The 22,095-nt window shown below is 38.4% G+C and overlaps 2 protein-coding genes across 2 annotated transcripts; both read right to left on the minus strand.

Annotated features, from left to right (window-relative positions):
• Window positions 1-17,934, minus strand: osbpl7 (oxysterol binding protein-like 7). The gene is made up of 22 exons (XM_034217545.1): window positions 17,020-17,934; window positions 13,991-14,132; window positions 12,035-12,178; window positions 11,888-11,941; window positions 11,702-11,815; window positions 11,477-11,617; window positions 11,290-11,386; window positions 10,575-10,693; window positions 10,405-10,491; window positions 9,237-9,387; window positions 7,755-7,861; window positions 7,484-7,652; window positions 5,518-5,664; window positions 5,300-5,436; window positions 4,671-4,808; window positions 3,766-3,829; window positions 3,601-3,679; window positions 2,787-2,931; window positions 2,521-2,671; window positions 2,187-2,313; window positions 1,959-2,081; window positions 1-1,465 (listed from the first exon to the last, which is right to left on the minus strand). The coding sequence occupies exons 2-22, from the start codon at window positions 14,108-14,110 to the stop codon at window positions 1,357-1,359; spliced, it is 2,523 nt and encodes an 840-aa protein (XP_034073436.1). The 5' UTR covers window positions 14,111-14,132; window positions 17,020-17,934; the 3' UTR covers window positions 1-1,356.
• A 226-nt stretch (window positions 17,935-18,160) lies between these two features.
• On the minus strand, window positions 18,161-21,848 carry mrpl10 (mitochondrial ribosomal protein L10). The gene is made up of 5 exons (XM_034217550.1): window positions 21,765-21,848; window positions 21,394-21,563; window positions 20,753-20,917; window positions 20,396-20,540; window positions 18,161-18,744 (listed from the first exon to the last, which is right to left on the minus strand). Exons 1-5 carry the CDS (start codon window positions 21,802-21,804, stop codon window positions 18,518-18,520), a joined length of 747 nt encoding a protein of 248 aa, XP_034073441.1. The 5' UTR covers window positions 21,805-21,848; the 3' UTR covers window positions 18,161-18,517.
• Window positions 21,849-22,095: the final 247 nt, after the last annotated feature.

The raw sequence follows: 22,095 nt of genomic DNA on the forward strand, positions 1-22,095 counted from the left end.
TTGATGATCTTTTTATTTCATGTAAGCAGAACGTTTGATCAAATTAACAAAAAAAAACACCTTGTAAATTATATGAGAATTAACTTGTGCCATAATATCAACTTCAAACAAAAGTCTGACTTACCATGAGTATACATGTATCTGCAGTGATGTGCAGTTATAATAGATTGATACCACAGACAAATTAAAACACAGATAAGATGTTACTTTATAAATATCTACATGTTTCCAACCAGTTGGATATTATTCGCTAATAATGACATAAAAATAGAGTAAAATATCTTATCTCCTCTTTTAAATGAGTACACACTGAAGTTTTATTTTTGCTTTTCAAAAATAAATAAATTAGATGTTAGACTTTGACATTCATATGATCTAAGGAAAAGCCCAGAGGTTTTGCAATTACCCCTTCTAAGTAGGCTGTTTTGATCATTATTGTAAAAGTCACAAGTACCAATTTCGAATACTTCAAATGCATTACGTCAGCACACCGATTGGTAGTAAATATACTGTAGCTGTGGCTGGATTAGCCTACAAGATGGGTAATTACTATCGGTCAAGAATTCATTTTTTGGGACACTTGCCTGCATCTTGAACATTGACACATGATCAAATCTAAGGTAAATATGGTGTACTGTATGTATATAGGAAATGTGCCATGTTTTTTATTAGACAGGTTACAAGTTGACTTTTTCAAATGTGTTTTTCTGGTTACACTGAAAACGTGACACCATGAGAGCAGTGATAGTGAAACAGAACAGTTAAGTTGTCAGACGCACTATAGAGCTCCGTAAAGCCAAGGGGGGGTGCAGATTATAACTATCTGCAGGTATAATGTTCTCATCTTGATTGTTCTAGAGGTGCAAATTCCCTGCAAAAAATCCAATATACCAAATAAAACAGACCAATTGTACCCTTTACATGAACATTTACAAAGTCAAACAATTGTACTCATCATTAGAAGAGGACATCATTTGATTCAATGTTTGATTCTGTCAACCTGATAGAGAAATGTATTTCAAGTCATTTGTTTCAAGTAATGCAGAGTGTTCTTCACACATTCAGCCTAAAACTGTAAAATTCTCAAAAATAGATGTATGCTTGAGTAGTCTAAAAAGAATATTGAAATGCATTAAAAAATGTTCATTCACCTATACTTGATGCTGGGCGACCTGGGGGGTCTGACGGAGGGTTCCCATGAGCCGGTCATGGGAACACACCAAGGAGTGAGGAGAGGCCAGCAGCACTATCTCCACCCTGCACGTTTGTCAGAGCGGTTCATATATGCTGTCCAAATGTCCAACATCTCTCACACCTGTCTTTTATCTGGCATTTTAGATTGTCTCTGTTGTCTGATCACCAGACAGTTAAGTTGTCAACATTAGTAAAACCTGGATTCTCTCTGACCTTCCAGTACGTCCCGTTTGTCAGCCAGACATCCCGTCCACAGGAGTCTTTGGTTTTCCTGATGAAGAAGAAGAAAATATTCAATGAAAAACTTGGAGTTTATTGCCATTCATCTATTTTCACAGGAACATTGTAAGAAATGTGTGTGTCGCTTTGTAATAGATTCAAGATTCTCAATTGAGTATTTTCTTTATTTTATTGGTTATCACAATATTATTATTGGGATTGGACTATTGGTTAGACAAAACAATACATTGCATGAAATCCCCTCGAGTTCTTGGACATTGAAATGCACAGTTTTCATTGCTTTCGGATCTTTTAAAGGCCCTAAAAGTTATAGTACATTGCAGGCCTCGTTATATAGTTTGTGCTCGATACCATGTACCCATGAAACACATTTTCAGACCAATTGTTATGCCAAAGCCCAGACTCGGATAAAAGTACTTCAAATGTATAGAAATTCATGAACCAAACATTAGATTTGAACATTTAGCATTAATAATAACAGTAAGAAATTATGGTATGGTAGTTAATCATTAAAATGTACTTACTTGAAAAAACGTGGAATATGTTCTTCCCCCCTTTTGGCGAGCTCTTTTCTTCGCTCCCTCTGATATTCCTCTATAACATCTTTCTTTGCTTCTGCTTCATCCAAATGTCCTTCCTCCAGCATCCTTTTAAAAAGAGAAAGAATTTAAAGAATAACTTTACCATGAATCCACTTTAGGAAAATAACATATTGTGCATTTCTTTGCTCTAAGGTCTCTAGCTCTGCTCACCTTTGGTCTGGGCGCAGGCGGCTGTCTGTGAGAGGCAGGAGGGGCGTCAGGTCTGGGGGGAGTTCATTCAGATCCATGGCGAAGTCCGAGAAGCCGTAGTAGATCAGGTGATCCTTCGGCTGGGGATCTGTGAGGGGACAGAAGCCTGTTAGGTGAACTGTTCCAGGAATGTGACACCTGGATTTACACTGATTAGCAGTTAAGGCAACAGGACGCTTGATTATTTCAGGTCACTTCCACTTAAACCCTCAACGTCTAAAGCAGAATCTAAGCAACATAAGAAAAACCTCAAGGACGAACATGTTGTAATCATGTGATCAGAACAAAGACTCACTTGGCTTCCAGACGCATTTGGGAGTAGGTAGGGTGTCGCAGAAGATGCCTTCATGCCAAAGACCTCCAAACCGGTGAATGATGCTCCCACTTTGGTCCAGCACCGTGCCCTGCACCTCATTCTTGTTCGTGTCTGAACCCCAATAACGAGACTACAACAGAATACAAATATGTCAAAAGCCTGAGATATGCTGTGAAACGAAACACAGAAAAGTCGCTTGCAATAACTAAAAATGACTGAGTAATCCAGGAAGTCTTTGATTTCACCTTAACGAAGGTAATCTTGCAGGTGCACACGTTGCTTTTGAGGTTGCTGATGGTGACTTCTCCGTAATGCTCCAGATAGCGCTGCTGACTGAGGACGTTGTGGATGCAGGTCACTACTTTGTTCCACTCATAGTGATCTCCATACCTGGACACAACACCAAAATCGAGTATTTTACCAAAGAAAAGGGGCAAAATATGTGAATTGTTTGTGTCTTTTGTTTTGTATCATTATCGTTGTTCTACATCATTTTATACCATTATATCAATTGATTAACTCACTGTTTTGGCTTTTGATTGGACAGAATGACCAATCGGAAGAGGACATGTTGCGTTTTTGAAAATTACAATGGACATGTATGCTATTTAAATTTCTGGGACAAAATCATTTATTATATTGTCCCTTGTTCAATCCAAGCCAGGGATATTTGTTGTGTGTTCCAACATTCTCCTTCCCCCGTAAGTTGTCTATCTCAACACTATTAACTGTCAAATAAAGTTGAAAATAACAAATAATAATCCCAAAGATTATGAAATCATAATATTAAACGCTTTGGCTCTGGAAGCCATGAGAAAAATATGGATGGATGTTTTTAGGGATATCCTGACTGTATTTTAAAACAGTGATACTCATTGAAGGTATTTCATGTCTCATTGATCTCAACTTATTTCCAATGGTAGATAACCTTGATCGCTTCACATAAAGTATGGTGCATCTCACATTTAATCCATGACATGTAATAGGTCTAGTCAGTGTCATGCCTCATCTAACAGAGGCCACGTAGTAAATACAGATAGCCAGGTTTAATCTGTTTACCTTGACAGAGTCACATTCACCATCCCTGTTGGCAGAATCTCCAGTGACTTCCCCCAGAATTTATTTTTCCATCGCTGGTCTGTTTAGGAATTCAAATAAACAAGTGTTGTAAGCCTGGCATTAGATTGACTAACTGAAACTAATTAGGAATCTGAAGACTCTCACCTTGCCAAAAGGAGTAGTTCTCTGAGTGAGCATGGCAGGCAGAGATGGGGGGATGGTGGCAGACCTGGTGAAGAAAGAAATAATACAAATGATACTTCATGAGTATTATAGAGGGAACGCATTGTATTGACACTAGCTATCATTTGAGTTGATCTTGTAAACTTGTGAGATACACATTATATTGTGTTTGTTTTTAAGCATCGCTCCTTAATTGGTGCTGCAGCAAATGCAAAAGCTGAATCAGAGATATCGTCTTTTTTATGTCATGCCTTCTGTGTTAAAACCTGAGGACTACATTACCCACAATTATTTAACCAGTGGCTTTGGTAACACCTGCATTACAACATAAAGAGCCTTTATTGTTATGGTAGATAATACAAAATTGAAGCGTTAATTCTGACCACATACCAGGAATTATAATCAATGATATTACCAGAAGCCATTGTATCATGATACTTAACTGCTTAACTGATAAATGTGTATCACAGTCAAAAGTGTTTAGTCTATAAGAAATACACAATTATGACTGTATAATAAGTCACCTAAATGTCAATGTGCCTCCCTGAAATTCTATTTTTCTAAGAGCTACATCACTAAAATACTGTTGTAGAGATGAATTGCTTCATTGAGGACAGTCATTTAATTAATTTTCACTCCACGATAAATGATGTGTTTTTAATTTTTAATAACATGATTAGTTACCGTTATTTTATTACAGCCATAAATCACTCTGCTGATTTGTGCAGCTCTGTGTGTCTGAGCTGCTCCATTACACCAAGGGTGATCCATCTTAATTAAGGGGGATTATGGGGGATAAATGGTGATTGGCCACTCAGAGCTCTTAAAGATCTTCCTGAATCAGATATCCTGTAATAAATGTGTTGGTGAAGTTCTTCCTGAGATACCTGCTCACTGATGTAGCTGAAGCCCCGGTCCTCTCTGACGCACTCGTAAGTCTCCCCCAGCACCGGGTTAAAGGGCTTGTAGCGGTTCCTGAACGTCGCAGTGGAGTAACCAGAGATAGCAAAGGCAGCAATGTAAACCTGTTAGAAATAAAATAACATGAACAGTTTCATCTGTAATTGGTGCAAACTATGAAGTAAACAAATATTGTACACATTTCCATTCCCTTGTCTCTCATTCTCAGGTACTCTGACTTATTTTTAATAATGTATTTTAAGTCTCTGAGCTTGTTTTAAATGTTTCTAGAAAAAGGAGGATGAGGATGTGAAATAGACATTGTTGTTAGTTGTGACATAACCCTCCTTGTTGTTTATTTAAGAAAAATATATATGACATTTTCACTGCTCATTCTGTGTGCAGCGACAAGACAGGAAGCATATCTTAAACATTCATTTTGGTCAATTTAAAAATAGTAAAGACAGCTGCACGGCATTTGGATTCAATCATGCAATCCTAGACTGGAGTCTTTATATATATGAAACGTTCTTCTTAGCAGGTGCATATGCATCAAATCTGCTTGGGTTATAGTGGTGACATGTTCCCCAATGTGCCTTGATGATAGTATTCCTACCATCCTCTGGTAGGGGTCTGGGGTGTTGTTGGCAGTGTCCAGCAGCTCACTGTACTCCAGCTCTTCACACAGCCTCTGCAGCAGGGTAACAGGCTCATTGAGAGGAACAGGCATGGAGACCCGAGCCAGGTCTTTACCTGAGGACACAGAGCACATTAGAAAACTGCTATGTGTCTATACACAAAATGTCTAAGTTATTACAGAGTGGTGAGACTTGCCTATGTTATTGTAGAGGATGGCCATGAGGCCCACGTGGCTGTTGTCCGGACATGGAGCGGGCAGCGTCGTTCGCCAGCCGGTGCTCCTGGGAACGACACCGTTTGGACTCCCGTGAATGCTAGCACGGTACTTCCTGGTGGCCGATGCTGTAATGACAGTGAAATGAAATAATAATAATCACAGAAAAAGCTCTGTTCAGTTTAATTTAGCAAAGCTTTGAGCTAAATGCTAATACACTGACGTTTAGCAGGTATAATGTTTACCATGTTTACCATTTTGAGTTTGTGAGTTAGCCTGCAAACATTTGTTAAAATGCTGGGGGGGGGGAGATCTGGTTTTCACTTTAAACACCTAAAAATAATAATTGGGAAAGGTCTTTATGCACACAAAAAGATTAAAGTTCAGAGTTTCCAGGAAAAAAAACACAAATTAGTTTAAATTATTATTCTTATTATTTATTTAAAAAAATTTACAAGTCTTTTTATTTTCATTATAGTGTACAATAAGCCATTTCATTTACATTGTAATATCACAGTACACTCACTACTTTTAGAAAAAATTGCATAAAGTTCACCAATTTGACCTTTGATCGTGCTCGATGACATCAATATCTCCTCCTCTTCTAACAATCCCGATCTCAGTTTAATGCCTTTGATAATTGATTGGATCACGTTCCTAATTTGCAGGTATCTGAGGAAATCCTTATTTGAAATGCCATATTCTGCTCTTAAATCATTAAATGATTTCAATGTTATATCTTTATGAAACAAATGTTTCAATTGCTTTATACCTGATTTGGTCCATTTGTTTATATTGATTGACAACAAGTATTTGCTAAGATCAGGATTGTTCAAAATAGGAGAAAAGATGGAAATACCAGAGTTATGAACTTTTTTTTGTACAGTCCCTCCAGGCTAAAAGTGTATTGAGCACTGTAAAACATTTGGCCATATTTTTCACCTTATTGAAATCTTTAACAAATATAAGAGTTTCCACTGGCAACGGGTCAAAGATATTGGCTTCTAACTGAACCCATAGGGAATCCTGTCTTCCCAGAGACCAAGATAATACATTTCTTAATTGAGCTGACCAGAAGTAGTGTTGGAAATTGGGAAGACCAAGACCCCCCCCAAGGTTTCTGGTTTCATAAGAGTAATTAACTTGATTCTTGGTTTTTTATTACATCAGATACATTTTGAAATATGTCTATTGAGAGATTTAAAATAATCAGCGGATAAATAACATGGTAACATTTGAAAAAGAAAATGACATCTCGGTAGAATATTCATTTTTATAACATTGATTCCTCCTAGCAGTGATATTGGTAATGTGGACCATTTAGATAAATCCTGTTTGATTTTGTCAATGAGTCAATTAAACAGATTATCCAGGTGTGGTGTTATATTTATTCCTAAGTATTTAAAGCCACATTTTTGCTATGCTCACAATAGCAAAAACCAAAGGTGACAGTGGACATCCCTGTCTTGTCCCCCTTGTTAATGAAACAAAATCTGAGGAACTGCAGTTAGTGATGACCGCTGCTTTAGGATTTTTATAAATTGATTTGACCCACTCTATGAACCGAGAGCCCATATTTAATCTGTTCAAAATAGCAAAAAGAAAATTCCACTCAACCCTGTCTAAAAATTATTTAACGTTATTTTTGACCTAACAGAAGTTTATTTTAGGTTTGCTTAGCATTCTAAATGAACTCAGCGCCCTGGTTTTGTAAGTATTTTATTTGAAAATGTTTTTATTAAATATGTTTCTTAGATAACTTTTTTCTCTCATCGAATAGTGAAGCACTTTGAGAGGATGTTGTTTTTAAAGTGTGCTATACAAATCAAATGTATTATTATTATTATTATTAAAAAAGATGAAACTGATTACAATACAACACTGATATCCTGCTCCCTTCTATCTTATGTACATTGCAAAGACAGTCATTCGTGTACATGTACTCGCCATGTCCTTCCTCTGGCTCAGAGTTGGTGGTGCTTCCATCACTGAGTCCTGATTCATCAGACACCTCAGAGGAACCATCACAAATCACGTCAGCGCTGGCGTCAAAATACTCTGCAGCCGAGTCTGCCACTGAGGGAGGCCTGTGGGATAAGTGTGACGCCGCTGCAGGCTATCCATGGAGAAATAGAAAGAGGAAGAAAAAACCTGCCATCAAACCCACAGGGGAATATGTTCTAGAAGATCCAGGTGACAGGTGCAGCATGAATCTCACCTCTGCTAACGTGTTAGACTGGTGGATGTTGTTTGGCTCCCAGATCTCCTGCAGCTTCTGCCTCTCCTGGGACAGAGTTTCATGCACTGACTTCAGAGAGGCAAGCACTGAGGAGGAAAGAGAAGAGAAGTCTCAGAGGAAAGGTTGATGCAGATTCATTTCAGATTCTGAACATCTTTAACATTGTCCGCCTTGCATAATCATATTTCTGGAACAGTGTTAGTTTTTTCTATTGAAACTATAGCTAAATATGTTAGTCAACTATATTTTTTATATGAATAAACTGACACAATGTTAAGATGGCATCAATGTGAAGATTAACATGCAATACTATTGAAGGAAATTGACTCAAATGTTGTTAAGAAATTAAATTTAGGATAATAAGTTATTGTTTCTATCCATATCAGGAATACAGTGGCCAAACACAATGTGCAAAGACAGGAAAAGTCAGAATAACGTACTTACTTAAATTAAAGATCTCCTATCATACTATTTTTAGGCATTTATTATGGGTCTCTAAAAATAAAAATATAAAAAATCATGTCTATGATGTGTTTTACTCAAAATACCAAACATACCTCATATCCCTCTGTTTCAGCCCTGATTCTGGGTCTAAAGCTTTAAAAAATAGATAAAATTTAAAAAAGAAGCGGGTGGAGGATGAAACCGTGATGAAACGCCATATCATGTTCATAACCACATCAAGGATCATTTCTGAAACAGTATGAAACTCAAATGCTTTTTTTCTTGCGGGTTTACCACAAGGTGAGTACCTTTTTATTTCCTGCTTTTTTACACATACTCTCCAGTACAGCGTTAGCTCTGAGTGTTAGCGATGCTTGCTCATGTAAACAAAGACCATATTACTTCCAAAACACGTCGGGCATTGCTTCTGATAGCAACGTTTCTGAAAGGGCCGTGGGTCCACATTTCCAATATTACGTCATATTAGACGCAAATCTGGATCAGCTCCGTTTGTACCCACACTTTTAGAAATGTTGAGAGGGTTGTATTTTCTGACACTTTGTGAAATCCCTGACACACTGGCAACACATATTTATGTATAAAAGACATCGAAAAGTGCATTTTGCATGATAGGAGACCTTTAAAATGACCAATTAAGAAATAGGGCTTAGGAGAAAAAACAAGGTGATATCGTGGTTAAAATCTTCAATATAATCTGTGACTAAAACAGTTTTTACTGGCTTAAACTAGGCTAAAATAGTTTAGCTTTTATTTGACTAAGATTTTACTAAAATGCCCTAACTTGAAGTAACCAATACTTGCCAAAAAAACAGATGAGGTTTACTAAATATGATTAAAACAAACAAGGACACTGACTCAACATTTAAAATAATAGCAGTCAAGATGGACACTACTGTAGATTCTCTAATCTTTATTGGATTTTGCTCTTTTAAAATGGAACATTGTAAGGATCCCTGTGTACCTGAGTGTATAAATGCATGTTTGTGTTTTTCTGACCTCTTAGCGATATGGTGCAGATGTCCTGGTGGACCTTCTTTCCCTCAGGGGATGTGACAGTGGGAGGGGACAGCTGGGAGTAGACGTAGTCTGGGATAGAAGGGACGGACGCACCGAGCTGAGGCGAGCTGCCCAGGTGACTGGAGGACAGCTAGGAAGGTGAACAGAACATTTGTAAAGATTATATTACTTTGGCAAAGCAACAAAAATTGCTCAACGCATCAACTTTTTAAGAACCTCATAATAGCAATATCTTTCTAAGATTTTCCCCATACAGTTGAGACTATATCGTTGTAAAGATCAAGGTTATTGACAAAGCATTATACTTCCTAAGAGAGCCCCTAAAGTGACCAACTATAAGAAGCAGGGAGGAGGACTTTTAAGAGGCTTAAGAGTTTCTTAAGCAGAAGGGAAAATGGCGGAAAGACAAAGAGATAGGAGAAATAATATCTAAACTCTAGATGACAGTAAGGAAATACAAAGATAAAACAAAAAAGATTAATACAACAATGTTTGTGATAGATCTGGTACAATCTAATATATTGTAGGACTTATTAACATTTAGAACATCCGGTTGATTACTTTATTTATGGCTCAAACCTGGACCTTTAGTACCACAGCCCTGCTGATTTTCTGTCCCACCAGCTATTTGACATTGTTCACTTTAAGGCACTTTAAGTTTAAATTAGGTCATTTATGTTTAATAATAAATTAGCCTGCAGTACTACGGCTATCCATTGTTTAGGATAGACAACCAACAAAAAATCTAGCATCTAAAGAATATGTAGGTTTACTTGATTGATCTATTTATTTACTGAAATGTTCAAATTCACGTCATTTCTGAACCCTGTTCTGTGGGAAAACATGGTTTTTGAAGTTGAATACAAATGCTTTAGAGGTAAGGGGTCTACCACACTGAAACACACATAATAAAACATATTATTCATTTTCAGAACATTTAATAATTCTTATGAATCAAGTTGTCTAAACCCATTCCCACTCACCGATTTAGTCATCCCACGAATAGGCTTTGGGTAAGAAATACAACGCAATTTCAGAGGAGGATCGGGATATCAAATTCTTCAATTCTATGTGTTCTAAGTCAATTATCAGTAAAATAATAAATGTAGCATTTCAATACAGTTAGTAAGTTACAGAGCATTCTTACCTTTCCTAGGGCCTCCACTCTGGATAATGTGCGAGAGTGCCAAATCTTCCCTGACCTCGGCTTCTTTGGCTTCTCAAGCAACAGATTCTAGAAAATAAAAAACAAAAAAATATTGTATTGCCATAAATGTTTTTTATTTCATGTCATGCTACTCAGAAACAGCAGTATACCTGTGTGCTGATGATGCGCCTCAGGTCTCCGTTATTGACAGCCTGGCCCGCCTCCAACAACTGCAGCTTCTGGATTAACCGGTTTATCTCCGAAATATCCACATGGCAACGATTCAGCTCTGGGAGAAAACAGAGGGGAATATTAAAGGATTCATCGATTCATGGATATATGCTTTACTATAACACTGTCAGACTAAGGATGGACAGTTAAGGAAATAAAATCAAAACCGATGCACCTAAACTATAGATATCGTCCTATTTATTCCAAATTGTCTATGTATCGCTTACATTTCCCACCACGCAATACACTTGACATACCTTTGAGAAAATGTATATGATTTACGCACAAATGTTCCCCTTAATATCATATATCACACCCATAACAATTGTTTGTATGTCATTTAATAACCCATTGTTATCTTGATTTCTTGAGGAAAACTTAAAAATAAGAAAAAGTCATATCAAAACATTCTGTTTATAAACAGTGTCAGTATATTCCAAATTGTATCTAAGACCACATCTTTAAAAAGACTATTGCATGAACAGTCCCACTATATATGGTACTGTGGCCCCCTTTACTTTAATTCATCAACACTTTTGGATTCTTTGTTCACCATGGAAACATGCAAAAAAAACTGTTTTCTTTACGATTTAAAGGGTAAGTAACTGATATATAAATTATAATATATTTAATATATATTATGCATGAAACTACCTTGCACACAGGTGTCTGGGTTGTGACTGTGCTGCAGCCAGGCCGACACTTTGCTGTTCACAGCGGTGTTGGCGGAGGGCAGCATCCCTGTGGAGCTCTGATGACCAAAATACAGACACGTGGTTAATATGAGTCAGCTTTAAACATTGTTCTGTTAGGTCTAAAACAACTCTTATTTTATATTCACCAGATCTCCATTTCTCTGAGCTTGTCCAGCTGCACCTCCGTGTGTGAGCAGGATGCCGCTGTGACCATGAGCCGCCTTCTTGTACAGGCGGTGGGCTTGCAGCTTGGTAAACCAAATGTAGAAGAGCTCATGGCTCTTTGCCTTGGAGGAACAAGAAATGCATGTGTTAAGCTTTTTAATGCTGACGCCAAACCGATTGTTGGTTTGAAAAGTATGTTCATTTACCTTTAAGTGGTAAAGAATGTCTCCTGTGTCCAAGTCAATCCGATTGGACTTCTTGTTTACCGTCATGACTGCCAGGCTCACATCTAAAGAGCCCTGGACTCTTCCAATGGTGACCTTAAGAGGACATTCAAATCAGTCATTCTTTATAGTAGGGGGAACAAAATGTCATTAACTATGTTCACTTACATCATGTTGGTTTTTGGAGTAACGCAAGTACCCGGCTTCCAAGACAAAGTATCGCTGAAAGAAAAGGTCAAACATCATCTGCTTGAAATTGATTCCTTCATTACTAAAAATGAACATACAAAATGAGAGAGTGGATGCTTTTCTCACCTTGTGCCAACCTTTCAGTGGCCACTTCCTCCTTTTCAGGAGATATCCCTCACAGATCCCTGGGATGGTCGTGTCAGGAGGGTTCTCACCTCCAGGCTGAGTTTCTACATGAAGGTCGTCAATCACCTCCCAGTCTTTGATAACCTAAACAGAATGGGTAGGATCAAATAAAAACACAAAGAAATGGATTGGATGACCAGTGTGAGTCCCATTTTCTTTGTATTATTTGACATACTATTTCATGTTTTTGTCAGGTTTTTCATGTAATAGCGTGACAAAACCTTATATTCTGCTGAAATGTGCATGAATTAACTTTGTCAGGAAAAGGATAAAGGGACTATTTAATGTATTTCCTTTATTTAATTTTATTTAACTAATATATATGAGTAATCTTTGTATTTTGTTGAATTTTGAATATCCGAGAATAATATTTTTGAGATTTGTGAACAGGTATAACTTTTATTGTTAGACCATTTTAAGTGTTGTTTGAAAATGTGCATTCTGGATGTATCTTGTAAGGCTTGGAAAATGTGACACAATGATGACACATTTTGACAGCATTGATTTGACTGATTTCCCCTGCCTCTCGCTCTCACCCAATCAGCCAAAGCACCTGCTCACTAATATCAGCGGTTTCATGCAAAAATAACAACTGTTATCCAAAATAAAGATAGGATATTTTAAACTACAACAAAAGTCACATATTATCCTGGTTGAATAGTAACTGATATAACACTGAGTTAGATGCTGCGTATCACAGCGCACTGAGATTTGTGACAAACTGTAAAGCATTAACCCATCACTGTACCCTGTATGCAAGGGCTGGTTTGCTTTCACTAACTGTACGGAGGCTCAGTCACTGGTACATTTTTATATACAAAGCCATGTTAGGGAAACTTCCATCTTATATCTGCTCCCTGATCTCATGGTGAATTGTAAGTGGCTACTGCCTGAGATCACATGCTGTAGTTTTATTAAATGTGCCAACTGCTAGGACTGTCTTAGGGAAGATAGCTTTTAGATGCGCAGCTCCTCTGTTACATTACATTGCATTTAGCTGACGCTTTTATCCAAAGCAACTTCCAATAAGTACATTCGACCAGGAAGACACAACCTTGAAGAAAACAGAATCATATAAGTACATCAGGTTTCATAGAGCCAAACATTTCAAGTGCTACTCAACTGCTTTAGATAAGCCAGTCCTTTATTAGTATATAAGTGCTTTGTTAATAAATCTATCGCTCAAAGTGGAGTCGAAAGAGATGAGTTTTCAGTCTGCGCTGGAAGATGTGCAAGCTTTCTGCTGTCCTGATGTCAATGGGGAGCTCATTCCACCATTTTGGAGCCAGGATAGCAAACCCACGTGTTTTTGCTGATGGGAACTTGGGTCCCCCTCGCAGTCAGGGTGCAGCGAGCTGTTTGGCTGATGCAGAGCAGTGCCCGTGCTGGGGTGTACGGTTTAACCATGTCCTGGATGTAGGAAGGGCCAGATCCATTCGCAGCATGGTACGCTAGTACCAGTGTCTTGAAGTGGATTCTAGCAGTCACCGAAAGCCAGTGGAGGGAGCGGAGGAGTGGTGTGGTGTGGGAAAATGTTGGAATAGTCTGCAATTGAAATGGAAACTGAGCAATCTGGTGCCACTAAATGTTTTTAAAGCTCGGTTGGATGCTACTCAATCGGAAGCTGTTGGTACCTGCTCATGTGGATAGTTATGTAAATTGTAATCCCTGTAATGATGCTGTAAAATGTCCTTTTTGTTGTTCTGTTTATGTTTTTATGTTTCATGTGGAACCTACTTGAGCAGGTCTCCCTTGAAAAAGAGATCAATGATCTCAATGGGATACACCTGGATAAATAAAGGTTTTAAATGAAATGAACATTCAACTCCCCTTAAACAAGGAACAATTAAATGCATATACCCATAACCCCCTCTGTTGAGGTGAACTGTGACTCACCTGTCTGGACGACACGGTGCTGCTGCTCCGAGAGTGGGAGGGCTTCCATTTCGGGGAAGACTTCTCCAGGCCGCTCGCGAGGGACTGGCTGCGGTTCAGTGAAGATCCGTAAGATTCCATTTCAGACTTTAGACTCCCCTCCCTGATAGCGGAGAGATCATATTTTTAATGATATCATTAAAAACAAATAGAAAGACACATCAAAGAAGCTTTGGAGGATGCTTTTCTTAAATGGCAGGAGAAATGCAAAGACATCTGAGGTAGAGCAGCAAATAACGTTCTTTTTCATATTTCTGATTTGTTTTTTTTCTGATTGAGCAAAAATGGTCGTCGCAAGTTTGGCCTTGTGGTGACATTCAATTTATTACCAATGTTATACAACAGAGGAAAGCTGAAAATCATCACAATTGAGAAGTTGGATTGTTTTCCTAATAAAAAAACGTTTGATAATTATTCCTCTTTGGTTGTTGAAAAGCAAATGATTGCCAACGAGATGGCTCTACAAGCAGGGAACCGAAGTGAAAGTGTTAAACAGCTCAACAGAACAGCAGGTGAGATGGAACTCTGGGTAATCCAGTTACCACTACCTGGATACACTTTGTACATCCTCATCCAGATCACTCTGGATCTAAAGTCCCCACACTGAGCTCTACCCCGAAAACTATATTCATGCCGAAACCAGACAATTGATACAGTACATTTTCTATATAAATATGGCTGAAATGAAGTTTGTTGGCAGATAATCATGCAAGTTAACATGATGGAACTAGCTTCAGCCGCCACCATTTTCCTTTTTTATTGCGTTAGAAGTAAAAATAGGAACAATTTAATATGATAATGTCGAGTCATTCATATGGTAACTGTCATGGAATAGTCTCTTAATTTTGAGTTTTTCAACATGCTTGGGGGGTTAAAAAAAGACAAACACCCTAGAATGCTCTTATAAATCCTTGCATTGAAGCTTATAATGATCATTTTTGAGTAACGCTGTAATGCAAAATATTGTTATACCAGTTATTTTAGGATTAGGGTTAGTAGGCAAAAGAGAATGTATCCAACATTGTTTAAAGAATAAAAAGAAGAAGAATATTTTATGTTTGTGTCACAGTATTGATTGGTTTGGTCATTTGGGCTCTTGTTTATGTAACAAGACTGAATGAACGTTATTGGACAGGATACTGTACAACAACACCACCGCCTACACCGTCTGCAAGGACAGGATTACTAACGTTTGCTTAATTGGTTTTTCAGGGTTTGTTTTTAGCTTCTCAGACATGAAGGGTCAGGGAGCACTGATACAAGAACTGGCATACGTGCTGAACAATAATAACGTTATGCACTTTTTAAAAGCAAACCTTGAGGCTTGAGGTGATCACAATTGGTTTGCAATGAGGAAAATTGGGACATTTTATTTTAGATTATACGGGCCAGTGTATGCAATATTGTGGTTATTATTTATTATGCAAACCTTATTTTATTCACTCAAGTTTGGAATTTTGTATTCTGTCATTTGTATTTTATATACATTTAAACACAGATATTTTCAGTTTTTGTAACATCACTACTGAAGACACAATATAGGCCATCTTAATTGATCAAAATGAATGAAGCCTTACAACAGAGCTGATTTCCCTATGAGTCTGGGCAGGAGCAGACCGGCTTGCTGTTATGTAAGGCAGGAGAGGATGGGAGTAGCTGACCTCAGAGATAACAGCATGTGGTGGAAACAGGATGAAAGGATTTACACGATTCTGAGCTCGCTTAGTCAGGAAGGAACACAAAGAATATTGTACGTAAAATTTGGTTTGGATATCACTGGATGGCGATGAAGTTACTTTACAGTTGCCACAAGACATTTACTTAGCGTACAAAGTATTATTATTTAACTTTTCTTAAACGGAACTCACCTTTGCAAACTTAACAATTTTCAAACTTCAGTTTGAAATCTAGAAGTATATTGTTTAAAGTACACGTTTCACAGTTGCATCATGCACAGGTCATGCACTTTAATAAAATGTTAAATCATTTGAAGTAACTTTTAAAATGCAATAAAGTATTTCAAGGGCTGCTCAAAGACTCTTATTGTCAGAATGCCACAATTCCTCTTATTTGAACCAGAATAGAGCAGACCAAGAGCTCCCAAACGGGAGGCAACAAAAGGAAAGTCAGCTGAGGTGAAGGGTGCATTTGGGCAACAGCCACCAAACTGCATGGTGCCAGAGAATGGGGTAGGTGCAGAGATTATGACAGTGATATAATCTTGCTTCTTTGAAAAAAATGCAGCCAATTAAAGATTAGGGACGTATAATTATGAATGGGTGTAGACATTACCTCCTCAAATTGCAAAGGATTCCGTTTATAATCTAGAATATGAGACATTTACATCACCTGGAGGGAGGAATATTGTGTGCCGTCAGCTGTAAATGTGTGTGATTGTTAGAGACGTTGCCTGTTACACACACTCTGCAATGTTTTGACAGACAATGAATTTATAAAGCTCAATAAGAAAGCCGGTACACTCGTATACTTTAGTGAAAATGGTTCCTTATTAGCAGCCAGTTCCATTTACTCAGTGGCCCGAATGTAACAAATTGGCTCCCACACTCACTTGAATTGCAAAAGTCACAAATAATTATTTCTTGAAATTAGGCCTCATGCTGGAGCTTTTGTCCAGCTTTTGTTTTACCTTTGGTTATCATACGCACCTGTCTCATGAGACATGACCTATATGCGGGAATGTTTCCCACATCCTTAATGCCACTCAAGTCCTTCAGGGCCCATGTGAACTAGTCAGGGTCTTATCTAAAGCCCATTAAGATGTCCCTGAGCCAGCAGAGAAAAGGAAGACTATAGTAACCAAACAAATGTTGTATATTAACAATAGTAACAGGAGCCAGGGTGCATACACGACAGAGATAACTGCATATCAACATTTAAGATATATGAACAATTCTGATGGTTTGGTTGGGTTATTCCCCTCAGAATTCAAACTTAACTTTGTGTTTTTAAAGCCATGAAATGAGTCTTACCTGAAATTAACCCCCTTCTCTCATCATCTGTTGCAGTCCTCTGCGCCTGATAAATCCAAACAGTGTCTCATTAGGCGTTAAAGAAGCTGCGAGGAATCACAATTTCGAATAAGAAGAAGACAGAGTTGTTTTCCTTCGAAAATCATTCAAAAAGTCAAACTACATGTTACTTCCACAGATTAGCACCAACTCTGATCACATAATCTCCCCGGAAGTGCCTCTCAGCTGGTGGGTGACTCCCCCCAATCCAGAGATGTGCCTCTACAACAAAGGAGGAGCGTGCCGTGCGCAATGTGTCCTGGGAATTATCCGCATTAGCTGGATTACACCGCGTCTAGCAGGGCTGTAGTGGAGGGTAAATCCAGCCACTCTACTCACCTAGTGTATTCTGTTCTAAAGCAAAGGGGGGATCTTAAATAAGATCTTAACATACGACAAATGTGGTATTTAAGGGGGAACAGGCTTACATCCATTTTTGGTGTAAATTATTTATGTGTCGATCATTCTATGCAGATTAAATATATGTTGTATTATTCATCACCTTAATAGTTTGCAGGTGACTGCAGCTTGTATCTTTTGTGATAATCAAATTAAAGAACATCTGCAAATCGATGATTTCAAAAATTTAGACAGCATGTACTAAATAGAAAAATTCAAACAAAATTCAATGCTTTAAAAAACCTTTGAGCTCCTGTAATTATAATTGATTTGATTTGATTCCCACTCTAATAGATAGTGAATCTGGCCAAAACTTTTTTTACTTTATTTGTTGTTATGTGTGTTGTGTATAAATCATGTACATTTATGTACAAACATTTTGTTTATAAAAGTATACGGTTTGATGTTCCCTCTGATATGATATGGAGTGATTGGCCTGAATAGTGTTCGTCTGCCTTGTAAAGGCGGCCATTATAGACTAACTGACCCAGATTAACATGCCCTAATCTGCAGATTAACTTTAGTCAGGATCTGTGACCACTTGTGTTTATTTTGGCTGGAGTGGCATTTGTGGTTCCACTTTACAAAACTTCTGTCACTGAATCTAATTTTGAGATGAATAAAAACTCTTGTTTTTATGCATTTTTTATTAATCCTGCAATTCTTAAATCCAAATTAAAAAAAAAAGAGACTAAGCAATACATTATGTTTACATCGTTTATTTATGTGTGACAATATCCTTGAACTAAGGAATTGCATTTTTCAGCTCTGTCCGTCCAAGACTTCCTCTGATAGGTTGAGAAGCACGGAAAGCAGCTTTTTCACAGCAGCCACAGTGCTCCTATTGGTGGATGCACATTGTTTGAATTAGTTGAATTTAACACCATGCTCTGAGATTGAGTAAACCAACAACTTGTTCTTTGTGGAGTAATCTTAAAAATCTGCCTTGTTCTTTGGTGCTTAATTACAATAAATTGCAAAATATGCATCCAAGCCGACGTTCCCTTGTAATTTCAAGCAGTTGGAAATCTGCAACATTCCCATTGTTTCCTCTCCAGCTCTACGTGGCCTCCTGGGCTTTAGGGGCTCCCTCGGAGCTCTGCTGTTTGACGTGCTGCTGCAGGAGAGCAGAGAGCTGGGCCGGGTGGTGCTGCAGCATGGCGGCTGTCTGGGAGGTCAGCAGGGTCAGCCCACTGACCAGCTCCCCGTGGACCACAGCCACCGAGGGCAGCTTGGAGTAGCTCACGACCCCCTGTGCACTCAGCAGCGTGTTGTCTATACAGGCTCCTGTTGACAGATGAGCAAGGCAGAGGTGGATAAGAAGCAGTTAAATGATCACTATCTGTTTAATATGGTTTTCAGGGGAGGAAACGAAGAGTAAAACATGCTGCTCTGCTTTGAGATCAAAATGTATTTAACGCACAATATGTTATTTCCTGACACTCAATCAGAACAAAAATAACCGAGTAAATTGGGTATGTAGAGTAGCGTGTGATCATGGGAATTGTCGTCTTTATTACATTCTTGCCGTAATCTTTTCTAGTTAGGATTCTTTAACATTCAACGTTGTGATTGAAATTCCTGGAGCAAATAATCAGAACACAGAGCTCTAAACAGATGTCTGACACTGAAGATATTTTCCATCAGAGTTATAACCAGTTATGTTTCATATAGAGAAGCAGGCTCTAGAAGGCACCTGTCAGATAAGATATTATATTCTGTCTATTTATTTTCCGTTTCATTATCTGTATTCATGAGACAGAAGGAAGTCACCTCTTAACACAGCTGATGCAGAGAGCCTGAGAAAACAGGCGCCATCTTATCTCCATACACTAGGGCGCATAAACACCAAGGCCAAAAGCCTGCTGCCTGTGCCGAGAGCCCAACCTGAACTGAAGTGAGGACAGCAGTGGAGAATTAATAGAAAAAGACTAGTTAAATACGTCCATTAAAAGTAATGAAGGTTGAATTATTCAGAAAAGGTCTCCATAGTACTTTTCCCACAAAGGTTAATCAGAACTTAGTTCATGAGAACTCTTTAGTTCTCATGAACTAAGTACAGATCGCGTTCACACCGAAATAAGTCCCTGGGGGAGGATTAGGCAAATGAAGCCGCTGACGTCACTTCTTCTTCTTATGCTTTGGGTTTACTGGCAGGCCGCAAACAACTTCACAGCATATACTGCCGCCCAAAGTCCCCGGCCGGAAGTCCCCGGAGTTGGGGACTGGCTTCAGAGTAAATCGCCAGAACGCAGACACCTCCTCATCTCCACCGCTCCCATGTTTTTTGTTGTGTTGCCATAAGTTAGTCTCTCTCCGTTGGTGCGCTGGGCTAATGCTAATAATGCTAATGCCAGCAAATAAAATGGCAACTTCACAAAACTTTTCAGAGTTTTACAGGGCGTGGTTTGAAATTCGCCCAGCCAATCAGATATTTGAACTTTTTTGTCCCCAGGAAAGTACCACCTCTCTAGCAGGGACTGAAAAGGGGTGAAAAGTTCTCTGAACTAAGTACTCTTTTTGGTGTGAACGCAAAATCCCAGGAACTATCGGAACTAAAAAGGGAAAAGTACGGGGAAAAGTACTCCGGTGTGAAAGCGCCTAATAAAAAAAGTGTTCCTCAGCCACGTTCACGGGAAACGGAACTCCCGTACGGGCTGTGAACCGAGTTGTTTTACATTTTAAGCCGAATAAAGACACTGAATAAAGTGTTAAAAAGCACCGTTTCTGTTCTGCTTAGCTGTTTTGCTAACATAGGGTGTTAAATTAAGTTCCTTTTTGTGTATCATTATTTTGTTATTAAATTGTTAGGCCTTTGTGTTGTGTGGATTTTGGGCCCATCGTTTGATTAAATGAATATGTAATTCCTGGCTTGTGATCTTTGTCACTCTGCATATCAACGTTTTTCTCTGCATGCAGACACAGAAGATGAACGTACCCAGGAGTAGCATATGTCGGCTGGTCCTCAGAGACGACAGCATCTCCTTCACCTTCGGCTCTTTACTAATGAACAGAACCGTGTGACCAATGAAGAGAGGAGCCATGTTGGAGTAAGTGCTGTCTTTCAGGAACGAACGCACCACCTTAAAAAAGCAAGATTAAGGATTAGACTAAACTAGGATATTTTTAACATCTTAAATAAGGTCATCATAAACCATAAGTTCCCTGTACATTTAGGATCAATACTTTGTTTAAAATTCAACATTATGGGAGGTTTTTTTTCTGACATGATACATTTTCTTTACTTCATTTAAAAAGGGAAAAATAGTCAACGACACAACAATTTTAGCATTACCTGGTTGGGGAAAAATTTCACTGTGATGCCATGTTTATGAAGTTTGTACTTGAGAAGTATCATTTCGTCAGCAGTACTGCCGCTGTTCTGGACCACAGCGATCATCTTTGATTCCTGGAACACGCTCTTCATTTTCTTCTTAACGAGTATCGTGAAAGGGTCATCCTGGTGGAATAAAAGAGAAGAGTTTGGAAAAGTGAATTTATTTTAATAAATAAATACACACTTATTTTTCGACTATTCCCTTTATTCAATTCAACAAAAGAAATTGGATACAGACAAAGTGAAAAACAGTATGTAATAATAGAAATAAATTGTTAAGATTATTTAAATGAATTGACTATTTGAACATGGTATTAAACTATAATTGGCACATCAACACAAACACTCCAAACATTGTTTTTACCCACACTCTTTAAAAAGGTAAGATTTGTATTTGGAAATGGTGCAGAATTCCCAGAATCCCAGAGCTTAACTTCTAGGACATGTACCGACCCTTAATTGCACCCCTATGTAAGTGCAATGTTTTGGACTCAATACACTTTGCAAACTAAATTGTAAACATGACATCCAGCTCTGGAAATGCATGCACTTAATACCTCATATCTGTCAGATAGAGGATGAAAAGGGGGGACTGTTACCTCCTGGTCTCTGATGGTTTGTCGTGGATAAGCTCCAGGAGGAGCGGGTCGTGGGGGTGGAATGTACCGTGTAACTGACATCAGCTTCTGTTTGAGAAAGTGCAACGGCCTCTTGTGTCGAGTCACAGCTTTGGAGCCGTGCCGAACACACTGTGTGAAGGGAAGCCATCCTGAAAGACATGCAGTGTGTTAAACTTCTGCTAACATGAAATAAAAGCTGAGGCTGCTCTGCTAACACCAGCTAGCCTGTCTAAAACACGCTGTTTAACTGAAACGTAGCTGAACATGCTTATTATAGATAGAAAAGACAGTAGTAGCTCGTAACTGACACAAAGAAAAATGCTAGAAAGGCAGAATAAACGTTAAATTACCCTGTTTCGGTAGTAATATTCGACACAAGGTCGCCGCCATCTCTAACAGTATACGTTATTCAGGAAGTGACGTTGGCACAAATGCTGCATTCACCAATATCGGAATATAGAGAATCACAACAGTGTACAGATTATTTTGTAACTGTCATTATTGGGACATTTGTTATACATTACTGCAACACACATACATAATCCTCAATTTCACTGGATTTTGTGGTAAATCTGAACCAAAAAAACTAACTTTTACATAGAGATTGAATAACATGTTTTCCCACTGGCTTCCTCGTAATTACAGATATAACTTGAACGCAGCACCATTTAATAGTTTTTC

The sequence above is a fragment of the Gymnodraco acuticeps genome, unplaced genomic scaffold (assembly GCF_902827175.1).
Source record: "Gymnodraco acuticeps unplaced genomic scaffold, fGymAcu1.1, whole genome shotgun sequence".
NCBI classification, from domain to species: Eukaryota; Metazoa; Chordata; class Actinopteri; order Perciformes; family Bathydraconidae; genus Gymnodraco; species Gymnodraco acuticeps.

What these genes read in the sequence shown, in the direction of transcription:
- osbpl7 (XM_034217545.1), bottom strand. Translation starts at nt 14,110, where the DNA reads ATGGAATCTTACGGATCTTCACTGAACCGCAGCCAGTCCCTCGCGAGC. An exon ending in TGAGCCAGAGGAAGGACATG is followed by an intron (nt 5,665 to 7,483) that starts GCGAGTACATGT and finishes CTGTCATTACAG; the next exon opens with CATCGGCCACCAGGAAGTAC. An exon ending in GCAAGATTACCTTCGTTAAG is followed by an intron (nt 2,672 to 2,786) that starts GTGAAATCAAAG and finishes ATTCTGTTGTAG; the next exon opens with TCTCGTTATTGGGGTTCAGA.
- mrpl10 (XM_034217550.1), bottom strand. Translation starts at nt 21,804, where the DNA reads ATGGCGGCGACCTTGTGTCGAATATTACTACCGAAACAGG. An exon ending in AATATTACTACCGAAACAGG is followed by an intron (nt 21,564 to 21,764) that starts GTAATTTAACGT and finishes CATGTCTTTCAG; the next exon opens with GATGGCTTCCCTTCACACAG. An exon ending in AAACCATCAGAGACCAGGAG is followed by an intron (nt 20,918 to 21,393) that starts GTAACAGTCCCC and finishes TTATTCCACCAG; the next exon opens with GATGACCCTTTCACGATACT.